At 49.9% G+C, this 20,095-nt stretch overlaps 1 protein-coding gene and 1 pseudogene across 1 annotated transcript; both read left to right on the forward strand.

Annotated features, from left to right (window-relative positions):
* The first annotated feature begins 1,001 nt into the window (after window positions 1-1,001).
* On the forward strand, window positions 1,002-16,913 carry MOGAT2 (monoacylglycerol O-acyltransferase 2). The gene is made up of 6 exons (XM_037521799.1): window positions 1,002-1,127; window positions 6,729-6,907; window positions 12,900-13,104; window positions 13,431-13,605; window positions 14,286-14,485; window positions 16,206-16,913. Exons 1-6 carry the CDS (start codon window positions 1,037-1,039, stop codon window positions 16,358-16,360), a joined length of 1,005 nt encoding a protein of 334 aa, XP_037377696.1. The 5' UTR covers window positions 1,002-1,036; the 3' UTR covers window positions 16,361-16,913.
* A 1,285-nt stretch (window positions 16,914-18,198) lies between these two features.
* On the forward strand, window positions 18,199-18,994 carry LOC119255044 (dnaJ homolog subfamily C member 9-like; annotated as a pseudogene).
* The last annotated feature ends 1,101 nt before the right edge of the window (window positions 18,995-20,095 follow it).

Below are 20,095 nucleotides of genomic sequence, written 5' to 3' on the forward strand. Positions count from 1 at the left end.
GGTGAATTCATCCAGGGTAGTTCTGTGGAGTAATAGTATCTGAAGTATGGAGAAGACAGAAGGGGAAGTGAAAGCATGGAATGCAGACAACTCTTCTAATTTTTTTTTCCAGCAGAGCAATGGCTCAGGAGGTGGAGGAGATGGCAGGTAAAGGGTTGACCAAAAGATTTTTATATGGGAAATTTGTGGAAGGGGAACAGTGGACATGGTGTTACTGAACTCAAGGGATTTGTGGCTTGGTGGCTTGGTATGTATCTGCTGATAGATCAGACCAAGCCAATTGACCAGGGTAAAGAGTTTATTACTTGAGATAGGAAGATAGCTCTCAAAGCTTAGTCTCTCCAATTTCTCAGCAGACCATAGTATATAAAGGCCAAGTAGCATTTATCCTAGGATAAATCCTGCTGAGCTAGGCAGACACAGGTCAATTACATAAGAAAATGGTGGTGTTTTGGCCCCTGGGGCAGGGCTTTTGACATACTAATGGATGTTAATGAACCTAATTTTGCTTTAGAATTTTGCCTGAGTTTCTGAAAAACCACTGAATATTTCCTAATGTCAGTTAAGAATTAATGTTAAGAATTTCCTAATGTCAGTTTCCCTTTGACCTATGGGTAACAATGACAGGAGAGAGAAGAAACAATTGTAGTCAGGTCATTGGGTGAGTGGGAAGAGGACAGCATTGCATTGTACTTTGATTTTACCTGCCAAGTGAAGGGCCAGATACGTGCAATCAGAGAAATGTGGCCTGGCAGATAAGGATGGCTTTTCCAGAGGAGGCAGCTGCCCTGGATAAGGGTTGTTCTTTTCCTCTTTGGTTCAGCCCAAGGCAGGTGAAGTCAAAGGTTTCTTGTAGGAAACAGGTCCCTGGATGGGGGGCGGGGAGGGCAGGGAGGACTTGAGGCTGGGCTGGGCTGGGCTGGGCTGGGTGAGGCACCTCCTCCCTCCCCCAGTGCTTACACAACCTCAGGCAACACCAAAAGCCAGTGGGAACCTGGGGCCACAGCAGTCCTGAAGAAGAGGCTGAGGGGCCAGCATGGTGAAGTTCGCACCCCTGTCCGTGCCCTGGGAGCGCAGGCTGCAGACCCTTGCAGTCCTGCAGTGGGTCCTCTCCTTCTTGACCTTGGGTAAGGTGGGACGGGCTAGGGGGACAGGAGACCATGGCACCTGTACTCCAGGTCCGCACACAGTGCACAGAGGGTGGAAAGACCTTAGTGGAGATGAGAGCCCTACCCAGAGGACCCTCTTGGACCTATCTGGAGGCTTCTGGAGGCCATGGAGGTCCTCAGGTAGGGAGAAGGTACCACCTGTGGCTTTAGGCAGATTGCTTAACTCAACTGGTCTTGGGTTCACTTTGGTGCTAGGACAGAGCCTCTGCCGCAGATGGGCTGGTGAAGCAGGGAAGGATCTAGGCGATTGTGGGAAAGCCCCAGGCTTCTCAAAATGTTCGAGGGGTCGATTTCCTTCCTTCCTTTCTTTCACAGAGGAGGAAAAGGAGATTGGGGGTGGGGAAAGAGGGGATCCTAGACAATAGGAGGGGGAGAGCAGATATGGCTGAGAGTGGATTGGGAGTGATGAGGCAAACCTGGGCTCAGGTCAGAGATCTGGCTGAGCAACTGACTGGCTGTGTGAACTTGGGGTGTTAGGGGGAAAGGATGTCCTTGTATCGGGGCTGCCCTGTAACAGGGGGACCACGCCTGACTGTAACAGGGCAAACCCTGATATAAAATGGGGTTGCCTGACTGTGGATCCTCACCCATGTGCTTAAAGGGGACTTATTAATGCTAAACTGCAGACACACACAAAAGGTTGATAAAAGGTTTATTTACAAGGGAAGGGGAAGTGAATAACTAAGGGAGAAAAAGAGGGAGATAAGTTCGTAAATGTGTCCTACCCGTTCTGCTGACCTGGAATCCCAGTGACCCAGTAAGCTGGCAAAAACCTAGCACGCCTGGTGGCCAAGCCAGCGACCCCCGGCCACATGGCCAGTTAAACACCCAAACCGAGAACCTAGTTGCTTAACTCTGCCCTCTGGTCCTCGCAACCTTCCCTTTGGTGATCATGGGATTTGTAGTTCCCAGTGTTGTGGGGGTGGAGGCCACAAAGCCTGTCTGGAGTTTGCTCAGGACATCCTTCACTCCTATCAGGACCTCTCTGGGTCTCTACTTCACCATCTGTAGAAGTGGGATGATAACACTGACCTTACAGGGCTGTTGTGAAATGAAGAAATGTACTTACTTCTGTCCCACACAGACCTGGCCTGGCCCTTGGACTGGGGCCAGAGGATGATTCTGTCCTCTTACTTAGGATGAGAGGGAGGGCAGCTGCTATCATCTCAGCCTGCCTTGTGTGAGTTTTTGGAACCAGGTAGGCCCAGCTGGCTTTGCACACCCCAAGACTGGCAGATCTGTGGCCTGGGAGCTTGGGAGTGTCAGGAATAGCTCCATCCCACAGTGAACACATCAACTGCAGCAGGAGAGGCTACACTTGCCCAAACTCCAGTTCTATTAAGGGAATCTTTCCCAGAAGGGCTTGGGGCTGTGGATTGGAAAGAGAGAGTGACTGGGAGGCTGTGGAATTCTTGTCTGCCAGCAATGGGTTGGCAGCCACAGGAATGGCTGGTGTTCAGAGTGTACACAGGTACCAACACTGTGGTGTTAAAATATGGCATACTCTGTACAGGCAGTCAACAGCCATTGTAAACACACACACACACACACACACACACACACACACACACACACTGTCTCTCTCCCTCAAAAATTCCATTTTGTACCTAAAGGATTCCTCTCCCCCAGCCTTAGCATTGCTTATGACTGATGTGTGTGTTATCCTAAGAGTTGCTAAACATTTTACATATTTCTGGTTACCCTCCCATTACCCAGGGACTCCAAGTGCCTTAAATGCCCAGGATTGTAGATGTGGGGCCCTGATGTCCTCTTTCTGCCAAAGGAAAAGAGGAAAGGTGGTACAGGGAGGAGGGAGAGCTGAGGGGGTTGGAGGAGTGTGGGCCTGTGGGTGGAGAGAACACGGGGAGGAGGCCGATGCACAGGGCAGGCAGCCGGTCTGCTGGCTCCTGGACAAAGGGCACTGGGGCCCAGAGAAGGCAGGCTATGGCCAGGTGATCACGGGGGAGGATGGACACCATGCGCAGCTTGCCTCATGTGAGCTTCTCAAGCAGGAATGTACCAGACTTGCCATGTCCACCGCTGGCCTGCAGAGCCATGGCTGGGAGTGTCAGTGGCACAGGGAGGTCAAAGACTAATTATAATAAAGTAAAAATCAAAATCAACAAACAACTATAAAGCAGAAAGACACTATGGAGGGGGGGTGGTGGGAAGGAGGGAGTAGGATCAAAACAAGGGGGGGTGGGAATTGTATGGGGAATATAACCAAGATGAAAATGCATACATTGTGCAAAAATGAAAAATGATGTAAAAAATATATATTAAAAAAAAAAAGTAGCCCTGAGCCAGCAGGACTAGAGGGAGGGCCGCTGAGCCAAGGGATCTGGGCCCACAACACCAGAGGCAGAGGCTTTTCCTTCCCCCTTATCTTTCAGGCAAAGGGTGGCCCCAGGAGAGTTTTAGGTGGGTGAGTGATAAGGTCCAGCCTGTGTGCGAAAGGTCCCTATGGCTGCAGCCAAGGCAGCTGCCATTTTTGGGGTGCGGGGGAACAGCAATTTCAAGGGACAGTCACAATCTAGATTGGGGTCCCCAAATTATGGCCCATGGGGACAAATCCAACCCACTGGTTGTTTTGTGGTCTGCGGGCTCAGAAGTGTCTTTACATTTTTAAAGGGGTCAGTACCTATATGACATCTACCAAGTTGCCACAAAGTTAAAATAGAATCTGGTCCTTTAAGAAAAAGTTTGCCAAACCTGGTCTAGGGAGGCTGGCAATGGGGTGGTGGAAGAATCTCCCATACCAGAAAGATATAGGAGATGTTCTCAGGGTAGGTGACCACAAGTAGGGCTGGAAGGGGAGGTCAGATTGATGCCCAGGCCTTGTCCACAGCTTGGTGCATCATCCTCACTGAATGTAAGACCTAGGGAGGGAAAGACTTGGGGAACTCAGGGAAGAGAGGTCAAGTTTAGTTTTGGGTGTAGTTGATCTTGCAAGCCTTATGGGACCTGGAACAGAAGGTGCCATGGAGCTGCTTCTCTGTGTGAGCAGTGTTTTAGCACAGGGGAATGGGGCTTGGAGGGAGACAGAGAAGTGGAATTCAAGAAGAGTGTTAAAGAACAGTAAGGATTAGAGGCTGGCAGGAGAGTAGGGGCACATTCGCTGAACTGGTTCATGTTGGAGTCGGAGGATACATTTTGGAGAGGGTCAAAGAAGTACCCAGAGAAGTCAACTAGGACCCTCCGATGCAGGGACTAGAGTCAAATATTTTCCAAAGGATTACTTGTTTACTACCTGTTTCCACTCCTCTCCTCTCTATACACACATTCACCAAGGAAGGTAAACTTCTTTCAAGCAGTCTGTCTCATTCTCAGGAGCATCTCAAGCTTCTAGGAGAGTTGGAACCAATAAACCATTGTTGAGTGAATGTTGGGGCATGATGTACCCAAAAGGGTGGATGGAATCTCAGGCCCCCTTCTACTCGCTTGCTGTGTGACCTTAGCCAGTTTTCACGCTCTCTCTGGGCCCCTGTAAAGGGGGGTTAAATTTTTTCCCTCTTAGAGACATGAGGTGAAAGGCGTCTCTCTTGCTAAGCAACTGAAAAGACATACAAGCCTGCCTTTGGCTTGCTGAGCAGGGTGACAGGGTGAGCTCAGGCCGGAGGGCTGGTGGAGCAGGAAGAGGTTGTTCTGTTCAAGGCCGAATGCCTTTTTTCCCCAAACTTATTTTTTCCCGACTGCAAAATGAATACATGCTATTAGAGCACACTCCAACTGAAAGAGCACCCTACAAGTGAAAGACTTCTCATCACCCCACTGTCCAGGTAGCTGCCGTGAACAATTTATTTTTATTCTCTAAACTGGCTTTCCTAAAGTGTGGCCACCCACCCAGCTTCTGGTTTTGCCCAAAAGGACAGCGCCCTAGTAGGCCGTGGTGGTTGGAAACCCTGTTAGGTGATGCAGGGTTGTTAACATCTTCCAGTTTTTTCAAGAGAATTCAGGTATTTAGGTTTGTATATTTAGTCTCCCCACTTTTCATTATTAGTCACTAATTCAATATTTTTTTTAAAAAATAAAGTGCAAAGACAGCCCAAATATCCATCAGTTCATTGACTGGCTGAATGGATAAACAGAGTTTAGTACATACATACCCTGGAATATTATTCAGCCAGGAAAAGGAGTGAAATTTGACACAGGTTACAATGTGAATGGACCTATAGGATATTATTGTCAACGAAATAAGCCAGTCACAAAAAGATCTTTATGATTCCTCTTAGACAAGTTACCTAGAATAGTTATATTCATAGAGACAGAAAATAGAATTGACAAGGGTTCGGGGAAGGGTACGGGAGGCTGTTTAACACTTGATGGTGATGATGGTTACAAAACAATGCAAATGTACTTAATGTCAGTGACACTGTACACTTAAAAGTGGTTATGATGATAAATTTTATGTTACGTGAATTTTACCACAATAAAAATGTGAAAAATGAAGTATCCCAAGCACAAGACTGGGAAGTCTGTTCCATAAGGAACAGGAATGTCTGTTCTTCATGGCTGCATACCCAGGTATACCTGTCTTATCACAGGTACTCCATGTAAAGTATATATTTGTAGGACCCAACCTGCATCCTCCAGCTTATAAATTCTACCACTATTCAGACTATGTCAAAAGCTCTTTCCTCCAGGAAGCCAGCCAGGAATGACAGGCCTAGTGTATACTACTTTCAAATGAAATACACAGGCAGAAACTGGCTTTCTTTGAGAATATGAGACTACGGGTATTGGGTGGAAGGCATGGACTGGGGAAGGAGTGATATTCTCTGGGAATGGTGCACCATTGGTATCAGATTAGGCACTGGCTTCATAGACTACACAGATACAAAATACAGAAGGATTATGCTGACCTACAGGAAACAGGAGGTGGCTTCCTCCTTCCCTCCTTCACCAGGAAAGAGGATTGCAGGCAGAGGAAACAGCATGAGAAAAAACTAAGAGTTAGATGGTTTTAGGAACACTGAGTCAGAGTATTGGGTGTGTGGCAAAGGGAGCTGGAACAGGGCCAGCTCAAAGAAAGCATGAGCACAGGCTGGCCTGCTGAGACTGGGCCTCGGAAGAGGGCAGCCTTGGGAAGACTTCAGCAAGAGGAGGGAGCCGGCCCCGTTTATCTCTGGGAAGACGGGGCTGAGAGGGGATAGAAAGAGGTCTGGGCACCAAGAGCGTCTCCTTTCTTTTCTCTGAGGTCCTGAAGGAATGAAACTAATCCTATCAGTGTCCACTGGGCATTTATGAGAACCTGGTGGATGCAGATGACTTTTTTGGAAAGAGGAAGTGGAGAGGAAAGACCAGAATGATTAAGGCAGCCTATTCCAGTGGGCAAAAATTAGTTTTAGAGTTAGACCTACCTGGATTCAAATCCAGGCTCCTGGGGTGCACTGACTGACTCCATTGTCTCCTCCTTGAAGGCCCGGCAGCTGGTCGTTTGCTCCTGGGGCCACGGGATGGACAGAACAGTGCTTCTTGGCTGGGCATGGTGAGCACAGGGTCTGGGCATCTCACCTGCTTCTTTTCATGCCTCTGAGTTCTGACTGCTTCCCTCCCCAGCCCAGACCAGCATCATGATCTTCATAGGCCTCCTCTTCACAAGATTCTGGCTCATCAGCGTCCTATACTCAGTCTGGTGGTACCTCGACCGGGACACACCCAGCAGGGGGGGCAGATCCCGTGATTTCGGAAGGCGTAACATCATTTGGAATTACATGAGGGATTATTTCCCTATCTCGGTGAGTGTGGGCACTGACTGGGATGTGGCCAGGATCATGGCACCCCATCTCCACAGGGTACAACAGCTCTGTGTGCTTGAGCGGGATACTGGCTGGGAGGCAGGAAGCAGCAATTCCAGAGTCTGGGGATGAGTCCAGATTCTTTTCTGTCATGGTTTCCCATCTGTGAGATGTGGGGCCAATATGAGGGGTAGTAAATGTACAGGATTTGGGGGGATGTCTCTGTAGGGCATAGGATGTGGCCTGCATTTCATATAGGTATAAACTCTTTGGCAATAAATAAATTGGCAAGTCCCAAAGAACCATTTAGTCCCTACTTAGATGAGGAGACTGACACCCAGAGGGCGACAGGGATGTGACCAAGGTCACACAGCAAGCCCCTTTACTGGTTTTAAAGTCTGTGTGTTAACTATGGTAAAGGGGCAGGGGAGAGGCCTGAACTGGCTTTCGGGTTCTGTGCTGCCTCGAAAGCCAGGTGTCCTCCAGCAAAGCCTCGCACACTCTGAACCGGTGTTTCCCTTCTCCAGTGAGCACCCTGACTCACATGGCTAATTCTGCCTCGGGGCACCATCTGGCCATGGGGACCCTGGACCCTGGACCCAAAGATCAGTCCCAAGTGAAGCAGACCCCTGAATGGAGTGAAGCTGTGCTTTGTCTCCTTTGCTCAGTCCCAGACCGAGTAAACCCCTGGATGGAAGCAGCCGGGCAGGATTCACTGCGCAGATGGGAATGGGTGGGGAGGCCGAGGGACACAGGAGCCGAGCAGGACCCTCCTCTGGTAGCAGGAGAGGAGGAAGCTCTGAAGGATTCGCCGGATCTAGGCTGACTCTTGAGAGGTGCCAGTCCCATGTCTGCCACACACCAGCTGTGTGGCCTTGAGGGAGTCTGCGCCTCAGTCTCCTCTGATGCAAAGGAGATAATGCAACACCCAGCCCTGGGCTGCACGGATGCAGTGAGCTGGCGGGACAGCACCCGGGAGGGCTCAGGCAGCCAGTGGCTCGCATTGAGTGAGTCAGTGGGGAATTGACTCAGGTCTGGCTGTGGCTCCTCCCAACCTCTCCAGGAGTCCCACCTCTTCCTGCCCTTCCAGGAATTTGGCCCCCAGCTGGTAAAGGGGGAGGAGAGGTTGGGAAGAACAGACTCACAGAGGTTAAGCAAGTGGCCTGAGCTATGGGCCCTCAGCAGCAGGAGCCAGGGCTCCCTCCTTTCTGGGAATCCTGGGACCCAGAAGTTCTAGCAAAGGCTGGGCAGCACCTGTGATGCAGAACCCCAGGGCACCTGGGTGAACAAGGCCTTTGGACAAAGGGCAAGGGCGGGACAGGGCAGGGCAGCAGGGCAGAGGTCAAGGGCTGGGCACAGGGCTGGGCGAGCGGCTGACAGAGACCTTCATGCTCCCGAGGGCTGAGAGGGGTTGAAGGCAGAGCAAGTGGGCAGTACTGAGCTAGCCTGAGGGACCCAGGGGAGGAGTCAGTTTTTTTCAACCCCCAGAAGTGCTTCCTCTGCAGGACACCCTTCCTGGATCTTGTCAGCAAAGACAAGCAGCTTGCTGGGTCCCGGTGGAGCAGGGGCCGGTCATAGGCAGGGTCTCCCAGCCCTGCTCAAGACCTCTGAGCTTTGAGATTCTGGAATCCCTTCCTTCCTTCTCTTCCCAGTCTCACTCTGCTGTGTTGGGGAGGTCAGTTTCCATGGGAAAGTGGCCCGGGAGTGGATGTGACATCAGCTCCTATGCCAAAGAAAACCGTGGGTAGGTTCTAGCGTCTGGTAGAGCTTTCTGGTTCTGTGGACGCTGGCTTTGTGGTTTCACCTCCCACTGCGAGCTGAATCCTGAGTTCACCAGGGAAAGAAAGGTGACCTGCAAAGGGAAATGCACAAGCACAGGCCCAGAAGTTGAGATCTTTGAGCAGTTGGCTTGATATGCATTTAGTATGACTAAAGCAGAAGGTATGCCTGGGGATGAAACTGAAGAGGTTTTCAGGTATAAAGCAATCAGGGAAGTAGAGGCCATTCCACAGAACTGGGGTTCTTTTTTTTTTTTTTAAAGATTGACTTTTTTATGCATAACAAGAGCTGGGATGTAAGTAAGAGATGCAGTGGGTGAGAGGATTCACCCGAAACAGAGAGGGAAGCAAAACAGGCAGGTGTACTGAAATAACACTGTCTCAGTGGGCAAGGCAGGAGAGGTCTGCTGTGCCATGTGGGTCACCTCCCTGGCTGGGGATCAAACTTGTGCTGCAGTGGCTGCTGATAGCTTCATAGAGCAGCGTCTTAACTCTTTGTGCCACCAGGGAGGCCCAGAAGTGGGGTTCTTTTTTTTTTTAAAAGATTTATTTATTCATGCATACAAGAACCGGGGTACAGGCCAGATGTGCGGGAGGGTGAGAGGATTCACCAGAGACAGTGGGGAACAGAACAGGCAGATTGACCGAAGTACACTGCTGAGGAGAGCAGCTGGCGAGACAGGAGAGGTCTGCTGTGCCATATGGGTATCTCCCCGGCCTGCCAGGATCGAACCCATGCTGCAGAGGCTGCGGACAGCTTCACAGCGCTGTGCTCAACCATCTGCACCACCAGGGAGGCCCCCAGAAGTGGGGTTCTTGAACTAAATGTTCTCCAGGAGCCTGTCTCCTGGTCTGTCCAGGACCCCCAAAGGCCCGCAGCTGGCACTCTTTGCACCTGAAGCAGAGATAGCTTGTGCCCGTCCTATCCACCATCCTTCTGTTCCTCCCAGCCAGGGAGATCTCGAGGACAATTTCTCCACCTTGACACTACTGTGCTGGTAGAACACTGGACTCAATTTTCAGAAAGTCTCTGTGTTTCAGGATTATCACCCACTGTGGGTCTGTTGCATCACCACCTGCAGAAGGCAGATAGTACCACCTTGTGGCCAGCAGAGGGCGAGATGGCATGCATTTTGTTGACCCTCCTAGGCAGGGAGCTTGCAGGAGTAAGGCTGTGCCTGCAGATTTGCCTCTTAACCATCTCTCAGGAGACCCTGTAAGTTCCACACCCCTTTGTAGCACAGGTCCTGCAAGCAACTTGGGGTAGGGAGTACCAGCTGTGCTGTAGCTCCCCCACATGTACAAGCCTCTGCTCTCAAATACATGTGGGATTTCTTAGTTTCTCTCAGTTCTTACTGTGATTACATGAACTAGCGTCAAGTGGTAGAATTTAAAGCAAAATTAGGCAACTGTGGGCCTTGGAGCTTTCTAAGCTCACCCTATCAGCTTCCAAAAGAATAAATTGGGAGAGTCAGGCAATATGTCATGTAGGAGGAGCTGTCTCTTCTTCTTGGTGAAGACCAGTCTGGGAGCTGAGTTTGCCCAGGAAAAAGTCATCGTCTCAGAGTAAACACTGTTTACACAGGCCAAAGCCTGAGGAGGGGCAAAGCACTGTGGCCAGAGCTGTATTCCGGCGTCAGGAAATGCTGCAGGTGCAGGGCAGTGCAGGACACCTTCCTGACCCGCCCCCACCACAGCCACCTAGGAAGAGCCCTCACTTCCTCCACAGCCCTGCAGGCATCGCTGGGGACGTCATGCCCTGCCTCCCAGCCCTGCCACCTCCCAGCACACTGGGCTCACTTCACTTGAGTCAGGGGTCAGGGCACCAGCTGCCCATCCAGAGGATGCTCCCTTTTTCCTGCCAGGGTCCCTGCCAGGACTCCTACCTCTGCCACGGCAGGGGCACTGCCCCAGAGCACAGCTGCCCCTCAGTTGTAGGGCAGACTTGCAGGGAGCGGGGTCACTCCCTCCCTGTTCACTTCCACCACTCTTCCTGCCACCTGCCCTCCCAGCAAGGTAGCTGGAGGGGAGGTTTTCTCCCCTGGGAATGGGTACCATGGGCAGTTTTGGCTGGGTGATTATTTGTGTAAGTGGGCAGGACTCTCTTCCCATCCCTGACTGCCAACTAGAATTGTCAAATGCATCTTGATAACAAAACATTAAAATGCTAAAAAAAAAGTGCATTTTAGAACTGAGGGAACATCTCTTTGTGTCTGTGAGTCTGTTAAGTGAGTGCACGACTGTGGAAAAGTGAACAAACAAGGCTGAGACCAGGCCAGGGGGACAAAAGCCTGCCCAAGGCCACATTGGGGCCACGGGGGCAGGGGGAGGGTGGAGGGAGGAGAGAGAGAGAAAGAGAGAGAGAGAGATAACCAATTGCCTGAACCTGAAAGGTTCACCGAGTGGTGATTTTCATACTTTGATGTATAGTGAATCCTCTGGGAAATTTGTCACATTTCAGATGCCCCAAACTAGTGCCAGATCCACCGAATCAGGTTCTGCTTGCATTTTTAACCTGCCAAGAGGTAGTAGCGGTACATAAATAGGCCATGAACACATGAACAGCTTCTCCAGGGTCAGGCCCTGGAGCTGATGCAAAAACCACCTTCCTCGAAGAGAGGAAGCCCTAGAGCTCTGGACCTTCCAAGTTTGACTTAGAAAGAAAAAGATGCTGAAATAGTCCTGAGTCCTGGAATATCTCCCTAGGTCAGGAACAGGGCTTCCTGGCTCTATCTCTGGTGGGCTCTGCAGGAAACAGCAGGACTTGTGTTGGGTCAGCCATGGGGCTTTGGGCAGATCACTTACCCCTCTGATCTCAGTTTGCTCACCTCTCTCCTTGGGGTTCTCACCCTGCAGCCAGACTCCCTGGCTGCAGTGAGATTGGTGTGGGTGCTTTGTGAATCATAAAGGAGCCATCAGGACAGGGAGCTCTTGGGAACAGTGACAACAGCACTTGAGACTAGGTAAACATAGTAGAGACAAGAGCCTGCAATAGTCTGGAGTCTGCTGTAGCACTCTAGTCTCCTGGGCAAGGGTTTTACCATTAAAAGGAGCAAACCCCCCTACTGTAGGAGATTTGAAAATATGTTCCAGCGAAGAATTATACCCCAGTGCTCAGAGCCACTTTATTTGTAATGGTCAATGGATGGCAGTAACTCAAATGTCCATCAGCTGATAAACAAAATGTGACCTATCCATACACTGAAATAGTATTCAGTCATGAAAAAGGAATGATGTACCAAAACATGCTTCAATATGGAGGAACATTGAAAATATTCTAAGTGAGGAAGATAGACACGTGACCACACGGTATATGATTATATTTATATGGAATATCTAGAGTAAGCAAATCCACAGAGACAAAAGTAGATGAGTAGTTGTCAGGGCTAGGGGACAGGGGTCTGGCTCTGGAACTGGATGGTGGTGGTGATTGCATCCTTTTTTTAATATGCTAAAACCACTGACTCGCATACCTTAAAAGGTGAATTTTATGGTACATTAATTATATCAATTAAAAAGAAACAATTCCTCAGTCACACAACCTAGCTTTCTCCTTCCCCAGTCACCATCCCAGGTGCCAAGTCCAGCCTGCCAGTGCAGGCACCGGGGAGGACTTGCCAGCCTCTGTCCATCTTTGTGTGGCCACACCTCCCTCTGCTAGGCAAACTGAGGATGCAAGGCAGCAATTACAGCACATATTGTGCTCTTCCTTATGCTCTTCCTCCCCGCTGTTCACCGCGCCCCCATCTTTTCTCTTTCTCCCTCCCCTCCTGGATGCCTCATATCTGTGGTCAGCTTTCCTAACAGGAACCCCGTCCTGGTGCATCTTGAGAATGCTTGCGAGTGCCTGTTTTTCTTATTGAATTTTGTTAAATTGGTGCCCCCGCGGGGCCTTTTGATGTCTTCAAATTATAGTCTTGGTAATCCCCAGGGCACCCTAAGGCGGGGGTTCAGCAGTCCTGACAGGCGAATGGGTCAGGGCCAAATGTCCCAAATGTCCCCATTCTACAGATGCCAGTTGTCCAAAGCCAACAGCAACTCTTAGACGCGGCCTGCATCACGGTATCACTGGGCATATTCACCCGCCGAATCTCAACCTTCACAAGAACTGAGACGCAGAGAGGGCGTGTGACTCGCTCAAGGCCACACTTGAATGGCAGATCAGGATTAGCAGGCAGGTTCGGTTCTGGCTCACTGGGTTGCTATCCCCGCAGCTGATCAAGACTGCTGAACTGGACCCCTCCCGGAACTACCTCGCCGCCTTCCACCCCCACGGAGTCCTGGCCACGGGAGCCTTTATCAATCTGTGCACGGAGAGCACCGGCTTTTCTTCCAAGTTCCCTGGCATCTGCTCCCACCTGATGATGCTGAACGTGTGGTTCCGGATCCCCTTCTTCAGGGATTACATTATGTTGGCGGGTGAGTCTCCCCACCCTGGGTAACCAAGAAGATGAGTCTGGAAGAATGTTAGGGACGGTTGCTAACAGTTCTGGACTTCATCCAAGAGCATATGCAGGAGAAGGAGGGTAGACCCAAGGAAACACTTCCCGTGACATGGTGAAGGGAATGAGCTCAGAGAGGGGGTTGGGAAGAGGGAGGAGGGCTCGTCCCAGCCCTCAGGGAGACTCCCAGCTGGAGTGGGTGGGATGGGAGATCCATGTCTCTGTGGGTGCTATAGGGGTCTCTTTTTTGGGTCACATCCTTGTCCCTTCACCCCATACCTGATCACCTTCCTCTCTCCCCAGGGCTGGTGGCATCAGACAAGGAGAGCGCGGCCCATATTCTGAACAAGAAAGGTGGTGGAAACCTGCTGACCATCATTATAGGGGGTGCCCAGGAGGCTCTGGATGCCAGGCCTGGAAACTACGCGCTGCTGCTGAAAAACCGCAAGGGTTTTATCAAGCTCGCCCTGATACACGGGTATCTGGAGAAGGCGTTCTCTGTTCCACCGAAGACTAGCAAGGATACTATTTTGGTGGGATGAGAGAAGCAGAGACTAATGCAGATCCTATTTTGGCAGGGAGGTTCTGAATCCCTTCCAACGATGGTTTTATTTTGATGAGCGATGTTACTGCCTGGTGCACCAATACCTAGAAAAGATTCCAGAAGAGAGACTCGTTGTCAAAGGGCCTAGATGGGAAGGGACTAGCCAGCACAAGATCTGAGACCCAGGGAATCTGGGAGAATACAGTTTGGGGCATATCATAGAGCTGTTCTCCCACCTTCCAGCCTCTTGGAAGAATACAAGCCCCTGAGGCAGGAGAGATTTTTCTAGAAAGTTTGCAGATGTTTTGTAGCTGGGAGGACTCTGAAGCCTTCTGGTCTAGCTGTAGTGGCACACCTGGGAGTTTGTGGCTCCGAGAGGAGGCCAAGAACTGACCAGGTTCAAAGAACCCCGCAGATCTGTAAGAAAGCTCAGACCTCCAAATTCAGACAGAACCCGGCAGATCTGTAAGAAAGCTCGGACCTCCAAATTCAGGCAGACCCCAGAGCTCTGTCTTCTGCTCCAATTCTTGGTCACTGGGTCCCTGTGGAAAGCTAGGTGACCAGCTTGGCCTGCCCTGGGGCCTCCCACATACACCCTCTCTGTCTCCTTTCAGGGTGCCTCTTGTGCCAATCTACTCCTTTGGAGAGAACAACCTATATGACCAGGTAGAGAATGCTCCAGGCTCCTACCTGCGCTGGATCCAGAACCGGCTGCAGAAGGTCATGAGCATCTCCCTCCCCCTCTTCCATGGCCGTGGTGTCTTCCAGTACAGCTTCGGTCTTATACCTTACCGCCAGCCCATCAACACCGTGGGTGAGTTAAGACTCAGGCTGGGAGAGAGTGGGCTGCAGGGAAAGGGGCCTGGTTCTGTGTTGCAAGGGGATATGGAGATGGGCCAGACACATCCCTTTTTTTTTTTTAAAGATTTTATTTATTCATGCATACAAGAACCAGGGTACAGGCCAGAGATGTGGGAGGGCGAGAGGATACACCAGAGACAGAGTGGGGGTCAGAACAAGCAGACTGACTGAAATACACAGCTGAGGGGAGCAGCAGGAGAGACAGGAGAGGTCTGCCGTGCCATGTGGGTAGCTCCGTGGCTGGCTGGGATCGAACCCGCGCTGTAGAGGCTGCGGACAGCTTCACAGCACTGTGCTCAACCAACCCGCTGCCCACGGGGGAGGCCCAGACACATCCCACTTTGATCTCACCTTCTAGGTTGGAAAACAGACACACAAGCGGCTAATCCTACTAGAAGGCAGGATGAAAACTTTAACAGGTACAAGGAAGAGCAATCACTAGCCACTACTGACCACTGGGTAGCTGCCAGGTGCCAGGCACTGCACAGTTCCCTTACATGCAGGAGCTCAGTTTATCCTAACAGTCTTTGAGGCAGGGACTATTATCCCATTTCATGAATGGCAAACTGAGACTCAAAAAAATTAACTAACTTCCAAAAAATCAGGCTGCTATGGAATAACAAATTTATGGTTTGACTCGGGGTCATTTTGGCTTTTTATTATACCAGAAAAGGAAAGTTTAATTCCAGCCTAGAGGATCTAATAAAATTTATTGGAAAAGATGGATACAAAAAAAGGGCATTCCAAGTCAGTTAGAATTGTGTGCAAAGTAGCAATGGATAGGCCATGAATTAATAGCTGAGGGATTTTCCTGTAAATAATGGGCATGATATTTAGTGCATGGACTTAGCACTAAATGGCCTTAGTTATGTGGACACCTCATTTGTTTTCTCTCCAGAAGACAAAATTGGTAGAAAGAGGTCCATTCATCTCCATCCATCCATCCATCTCCATCCTCCATTTGTTTGCGAATTGAACACAGTCTTGGTAAATCCTTATACCATGACCATCCCAGTCTTGTGTGGGAATATTTTCATGAGCATTAATATTGCAGCTGACTCCAGAGCTATTCTCAAGGGGAGAAGGAAGCCAAGCAGAACTAGTAGGATGAAGTTAGTTTCCTGACTCCTCCTTAGAATGACGGGCAGTGCAGGGCACAATGGAAGAAGCAGGGAGAAGTGGAGATGTATATGCTGTGGTTCTACCTCATTCTAGAAAGACAGACCCTATTAATGTGGTGTCTAGATTCCCAGAAGCATATGGCCTGGAAGCCAAGAGCACATCTGCATGATTTAAAATCTGGCGCTGAATCTTCCTGGATCTGTGACCTTGTACAAGTTACTTAACCTCTCTGAGCCTCAGTGCCTCACCAGTCAAGTGGAAATAATAAGAGGTTCTCCCCCTGTAGTATTGTTATGGGATGAAAGGAGATAATGCGTGTAAAGCATCCAGCGCACTGCCTGGCACATTGCAATGCCAGCTGGTGGTGCTGTTCTTATAGCAGAATCTTGCAGTTACCCTAACATCTTGGAACCCATCACCTGGCATTAGGAGTCAAAGATATGGCAGAGCACTTTCCAATGTAGCTGTCCACAGGGTAGAAATCTGGCCCAAGGACCTCTGTGACCCTGCTGGTTCCTGATCTGGCACCCCACCATCTTTGTGTCTTGCAGTGGGGAAGCCCATTGAGGTGCAGAAGACCCCAAATCCATCACAGGAGCAGGTGGACCAGCTACACCAGCAGTATATCAAAGAGTTGTACGACCTCTTTGAAGCCCACAAGCTCAAGTATAACGTCCCCACCGACAAACATTTGGAGTTCTACTGACTGCCTCCCAGAGCAGGGGCTGCCCCGGAAGGCAGAGTTGGCCAGAGGAAGTCCAGTAAGAGGCACTGTGATCTGAGAAGGCTTCCTGGAGGTATCTGTTGAACAGGTCTCCAGAGCTTCCCCAGATTCCTCCAAAACCACCCCCCTCTGGATTCCAAGTCTCTCTGGCATCATGACAGGAGTCCAAACACTGGCCCTGAGATTGGCACTCCTACTGCAATGACTCTGCTAGTCCCTCTCTCCTTGGTCTGCTCCCCTGTGATGCTGAAGAGAGCACTGGAACAGAAAGACATTGGGGTCTTAGTCCTTTGGCTTAATGTCACCCAATAAGCAGGGAAAAGAACAGCAAACCATTACTAGATTCTTCTTCCTCTACCTTGAGTGATGGCACAGAAGAAGCCACCAGCTCTGTTCCCACAAGCTCCCCCATCCTGCACCCTGGACATCCCATTTCCTCTCCCCCATGAAACTCCTACAACCCCCTCCACCAGCATCATTGAATTTCTGGGTCCTCTGAGCTATGGAGTGGCAGCAAGAGGGGCCCCAAAGGTAGTCAGAGGAACTGTGCTCAGTCGCTGGCTGTCTGATGTGGGCAGGCCTCTTTGCCTCAGTGTCCCATGTTGACTAATGACCCCTGAGTCTCAGCTCTTGCATCACATAGGTTGTGAAGTTTGCTGTAACTTCACCCTGATGTTGCATGAAAATCAGTATCATTTCAATAAATGAAAGGATTCTACATAAGCCTTCCTCATCTGCATCCCTCAACCAAGAGGGCTGGGCAAGCCTCACTTTTGACTCTCAGCTGCCCTGCTAAATGTGGAAAAGCCATGCCGGCTCTTCCCTTCTGAGCTGTCAACCCCAACTGCCATGTCTGGCTGCTCTGTTGGGAAAGGAGGGAGGAAGGACAGCGAGGTTAAGACAGAGAGTGAAGACCAGCTGTAAGGAGTGTGTGTCTGCAGCATGGGTGAGACAGGAGGAGAGAGAATTCCGCATTCCTGGGCTTAGGACACCAGTCAATATTGAGGGGTCAGGGTGTTGAGGTCAGATCAGTACTTGTGAATCCCCTTCACCCCCCACCAGGGAACAGTGTCCTTTCCCTCCAGGAGCAGATCATACCAATAACTACAACATGGGGAATGATTTGCGAAGTGTAACTTTGGGTTCAAATCCTGGCCCACCCCTTTTTGGTAATCCTGAGCAAGTCATGTCACCTCAAACCTCAATTTCTTCATCTGAGAACTAAGGATTACAATGCCCATTTGCAGTGTTGTAAGTAGAAGATAATTTTATGAGATGATTAGCTACTGCACGTCCTGTCTGGAATAACATGGCACACAGTGCCTCATGGAGGCGTCTGTCATTATCCTTTGAGGCCATGTGGTCTCAAGGTCACAGAGAACAGGAATAAAGGGCAGTGCTGGGGGGAGACGTGGAGGAAGTGACAGGGGGGCAGGCTGTGAAGGAAAGGCAAGGCTTGTGAAGGGGACAGTTACCTGCCCATGCCCATTCAAGTCCCCTAAGAGTTGTATAATGATCTTCCCCAAACTTAATGGCTGCAGACAGCAAGGATTTATTTCTCACAATCCTGCAGGTTGACTGGGTGGTTCCCGGTCTTGTGTGGCTCTCACACAGCTACATTCACATGGCCTGGGAGAGTGGGGGGCCAGATGGGTTGGGCCTCTTTGTGGGCTTCTTTGACTCACCTCCTAGCATCCAGCAGTGGCTAGATTCCAAAACTGCGAGCCAGACTGCAAGTCTCTGAAATCCCAGGTGGTATGACTGTTTAACAACACCTTCATTGCCTTTTGTTGGTCAAAGCAAGTTCAGAGGTTACCTGGATGCAAGGTAAGGGGTAGGGTCCCCTCTGTGTGGGAGGAGCAGAAATGGCACATTGCTTACTGCCATCTTTCAATCTGCCCACACTGTCCTGCCACACCTCGGCCCCCAAGGGCTGCTGAAACAGAGTGAGGGGGCATTCCCACTGCCAACGTATACCAAGTGCTGGGTGAGGGCTAATGAGGCTACCACAAGGTGTCCCTGCAGGTGCAGCTGGACAGCTGGAAAAGAGGGATGGCAGTGACAAAGAGGATGCCCTCCACCACGTCCAGATTCTCAGAAAAGTGTTCATTTCTGAATATAAAAATCAGAGAGCAGTGGATGATAAGCAGTACATGGGGATTCTGATGTTCTTCACCAAGATGGGAACAGGGAAATGTATTATAGATTACTCGTAAAAAGATCACTAGAGGACATTCAAGAAAAGACATACAAAGGTTCGGAAGAAGAACAGGCTGACACAAAGCCCTCAGGGCTTGCAGGGTGACAGGGATCAGACTGTGGAGTCCATGGTGTGCACAGCACACAGAGGAACCCAGGCAAGGTGTGTTATTCATTAGGCAATGCCGTGCACTAAGGCTCTGCTCCCGGGGTTCATCCCATTACGCTTTTGTCAAAGAGTCAAAGCAAAAGGTCAATGTAAGGAAAAGGAGGATGCAAGTGGAGGCTAAAGAAGCAGAAATGAGCAGGAAGGAGTTGGAACTTGAAGGAGTTGATAATTCAGAAACAGTCATTCAGCAGATAAAGGGATCGGCAAAGGAAGTGAATCATTTTCTGTCTCCGAGGGAAGCCAAGTAAGTACTACAGTCCTTTCAAAGGAGAAGGGAAGTAACTTTCAAGAAAAAAAAGAACTAATGGGATGTTCCCTTCAAAGATCTTTATTGGTGCCAGTGTAGACAAGGTATCCTCACGATTTGAAGACTAGATTGACTCTTGTGAAAAGTTGTCTTTTCTAGCCTTCTTTATTCAGATTGATGATGTAGGCCACACAGACCTCTCAAACTGATTTGAGAACATCCTAGAAATTCTCTGGCCTTTGTGAAGTCCTCGTATGAAGGAATTTGGAGGTGTTACTGGGGGATGGGGAGGGAAGGGTATACCCCTGCCTGAACCCTCTCTCAGCACCTGGAGCTCTATGTAGACAGCAGGCCTGTCCAGGCTGTCTATTGCAGTTGTCAGAAAGCTGCAGAGAATTCAGAGCAATGTGCCTGTTTATTAGAACAAGTTTCTACCTAGTTAGAATATCTTCAAAGCACTTGCTGGGCATCTGTCTTCTAAATCCTTGCCAGTTTGCTCTCTGTCTTAATGATCTTGAATAAACTCTGCTTTCTGTTGTACTCAACCAGATATTGGGCTCTTTGCTTGACGTAGAGGAGAAACTGGTGTTCAAATTACTCTAAGCATCTTTGCAAGTTGTATCTACCTCTTAAATGTATACAGAAATGAAAAGCAAAAGTTATAAATGAAAGCCTGCAACAAAATCACCCCTCCTCCATGCCACATAGTCCAGGTTTCCTTGTGTGACCTTGATAAAGGTCACAAATTATCTTGAGGACCCAACTCAGCCTCCAAATCCTGCACTGTGTTTTTGCCACCTCCCCGGTGCACCATCCTCCAAGCACAACCATAGTCAATAGTCTAAACAAATCTGACACTGTCACCCCTTGTCAAAAGCCTCCTATGGCTCTCCATTGTCCCAGCAGTTTGTGTCACCCTGGATCCAGCACGGGCCAGAGGCCATACTGCAGTTAGGATAGTTTGAGGACTTGACAAAGGAATGATTTTCCGCGGTATGTGCAAAGTGCAGGAAACCACACAAAATGGTGCAGTACTAGGGCTGTGCAGGGGTGCAGAGCACTGTATCCCAGCCCCACCCCAGCCTGGAAGGACAAACAGAGA

Source organism: Talpa occidentalis, unplaced genomic scaffold, assembly GCF_014898055.3.
Source record: "Talpa occidentalis isolate TD23 unplaced genomic scaffold, MPIMG_talOcc4v2.1 talOcc4.3, whole genome shotgun sequence".
In the NCBI taxonomy this organism is placed as follows: domain Eukaryota; kingdom Metazoa; phylum Chordata; class Mammalia; order Eulipotyphla; family Talpidae; genus Talpa; species Talpa occidentalis.

Coding starts and splice junctions, on each gene's coding strand:
- MOGAT2 (XM_037521799.1), top strand. CDS start 1,037: ATGGTGAAGTTCGCACCCCTGTCCGTGCCCTGGGAGCGCAGGCTGCAG. Junction 13,105..13,430: donor GGATTACATTATGTTGGCGG/GTGAGTCTCCCC, acceptor CTCTCTCCCCAG/GGCTGGTGGCATCAGACAAG. Junction 13,606..14,285: donor AAGCTCGCCCTGATACACGG/GTATCTGGAGAA, acceptor GTCTCCTTTCAG/GGTGCCTCTTGTGCCAATCT.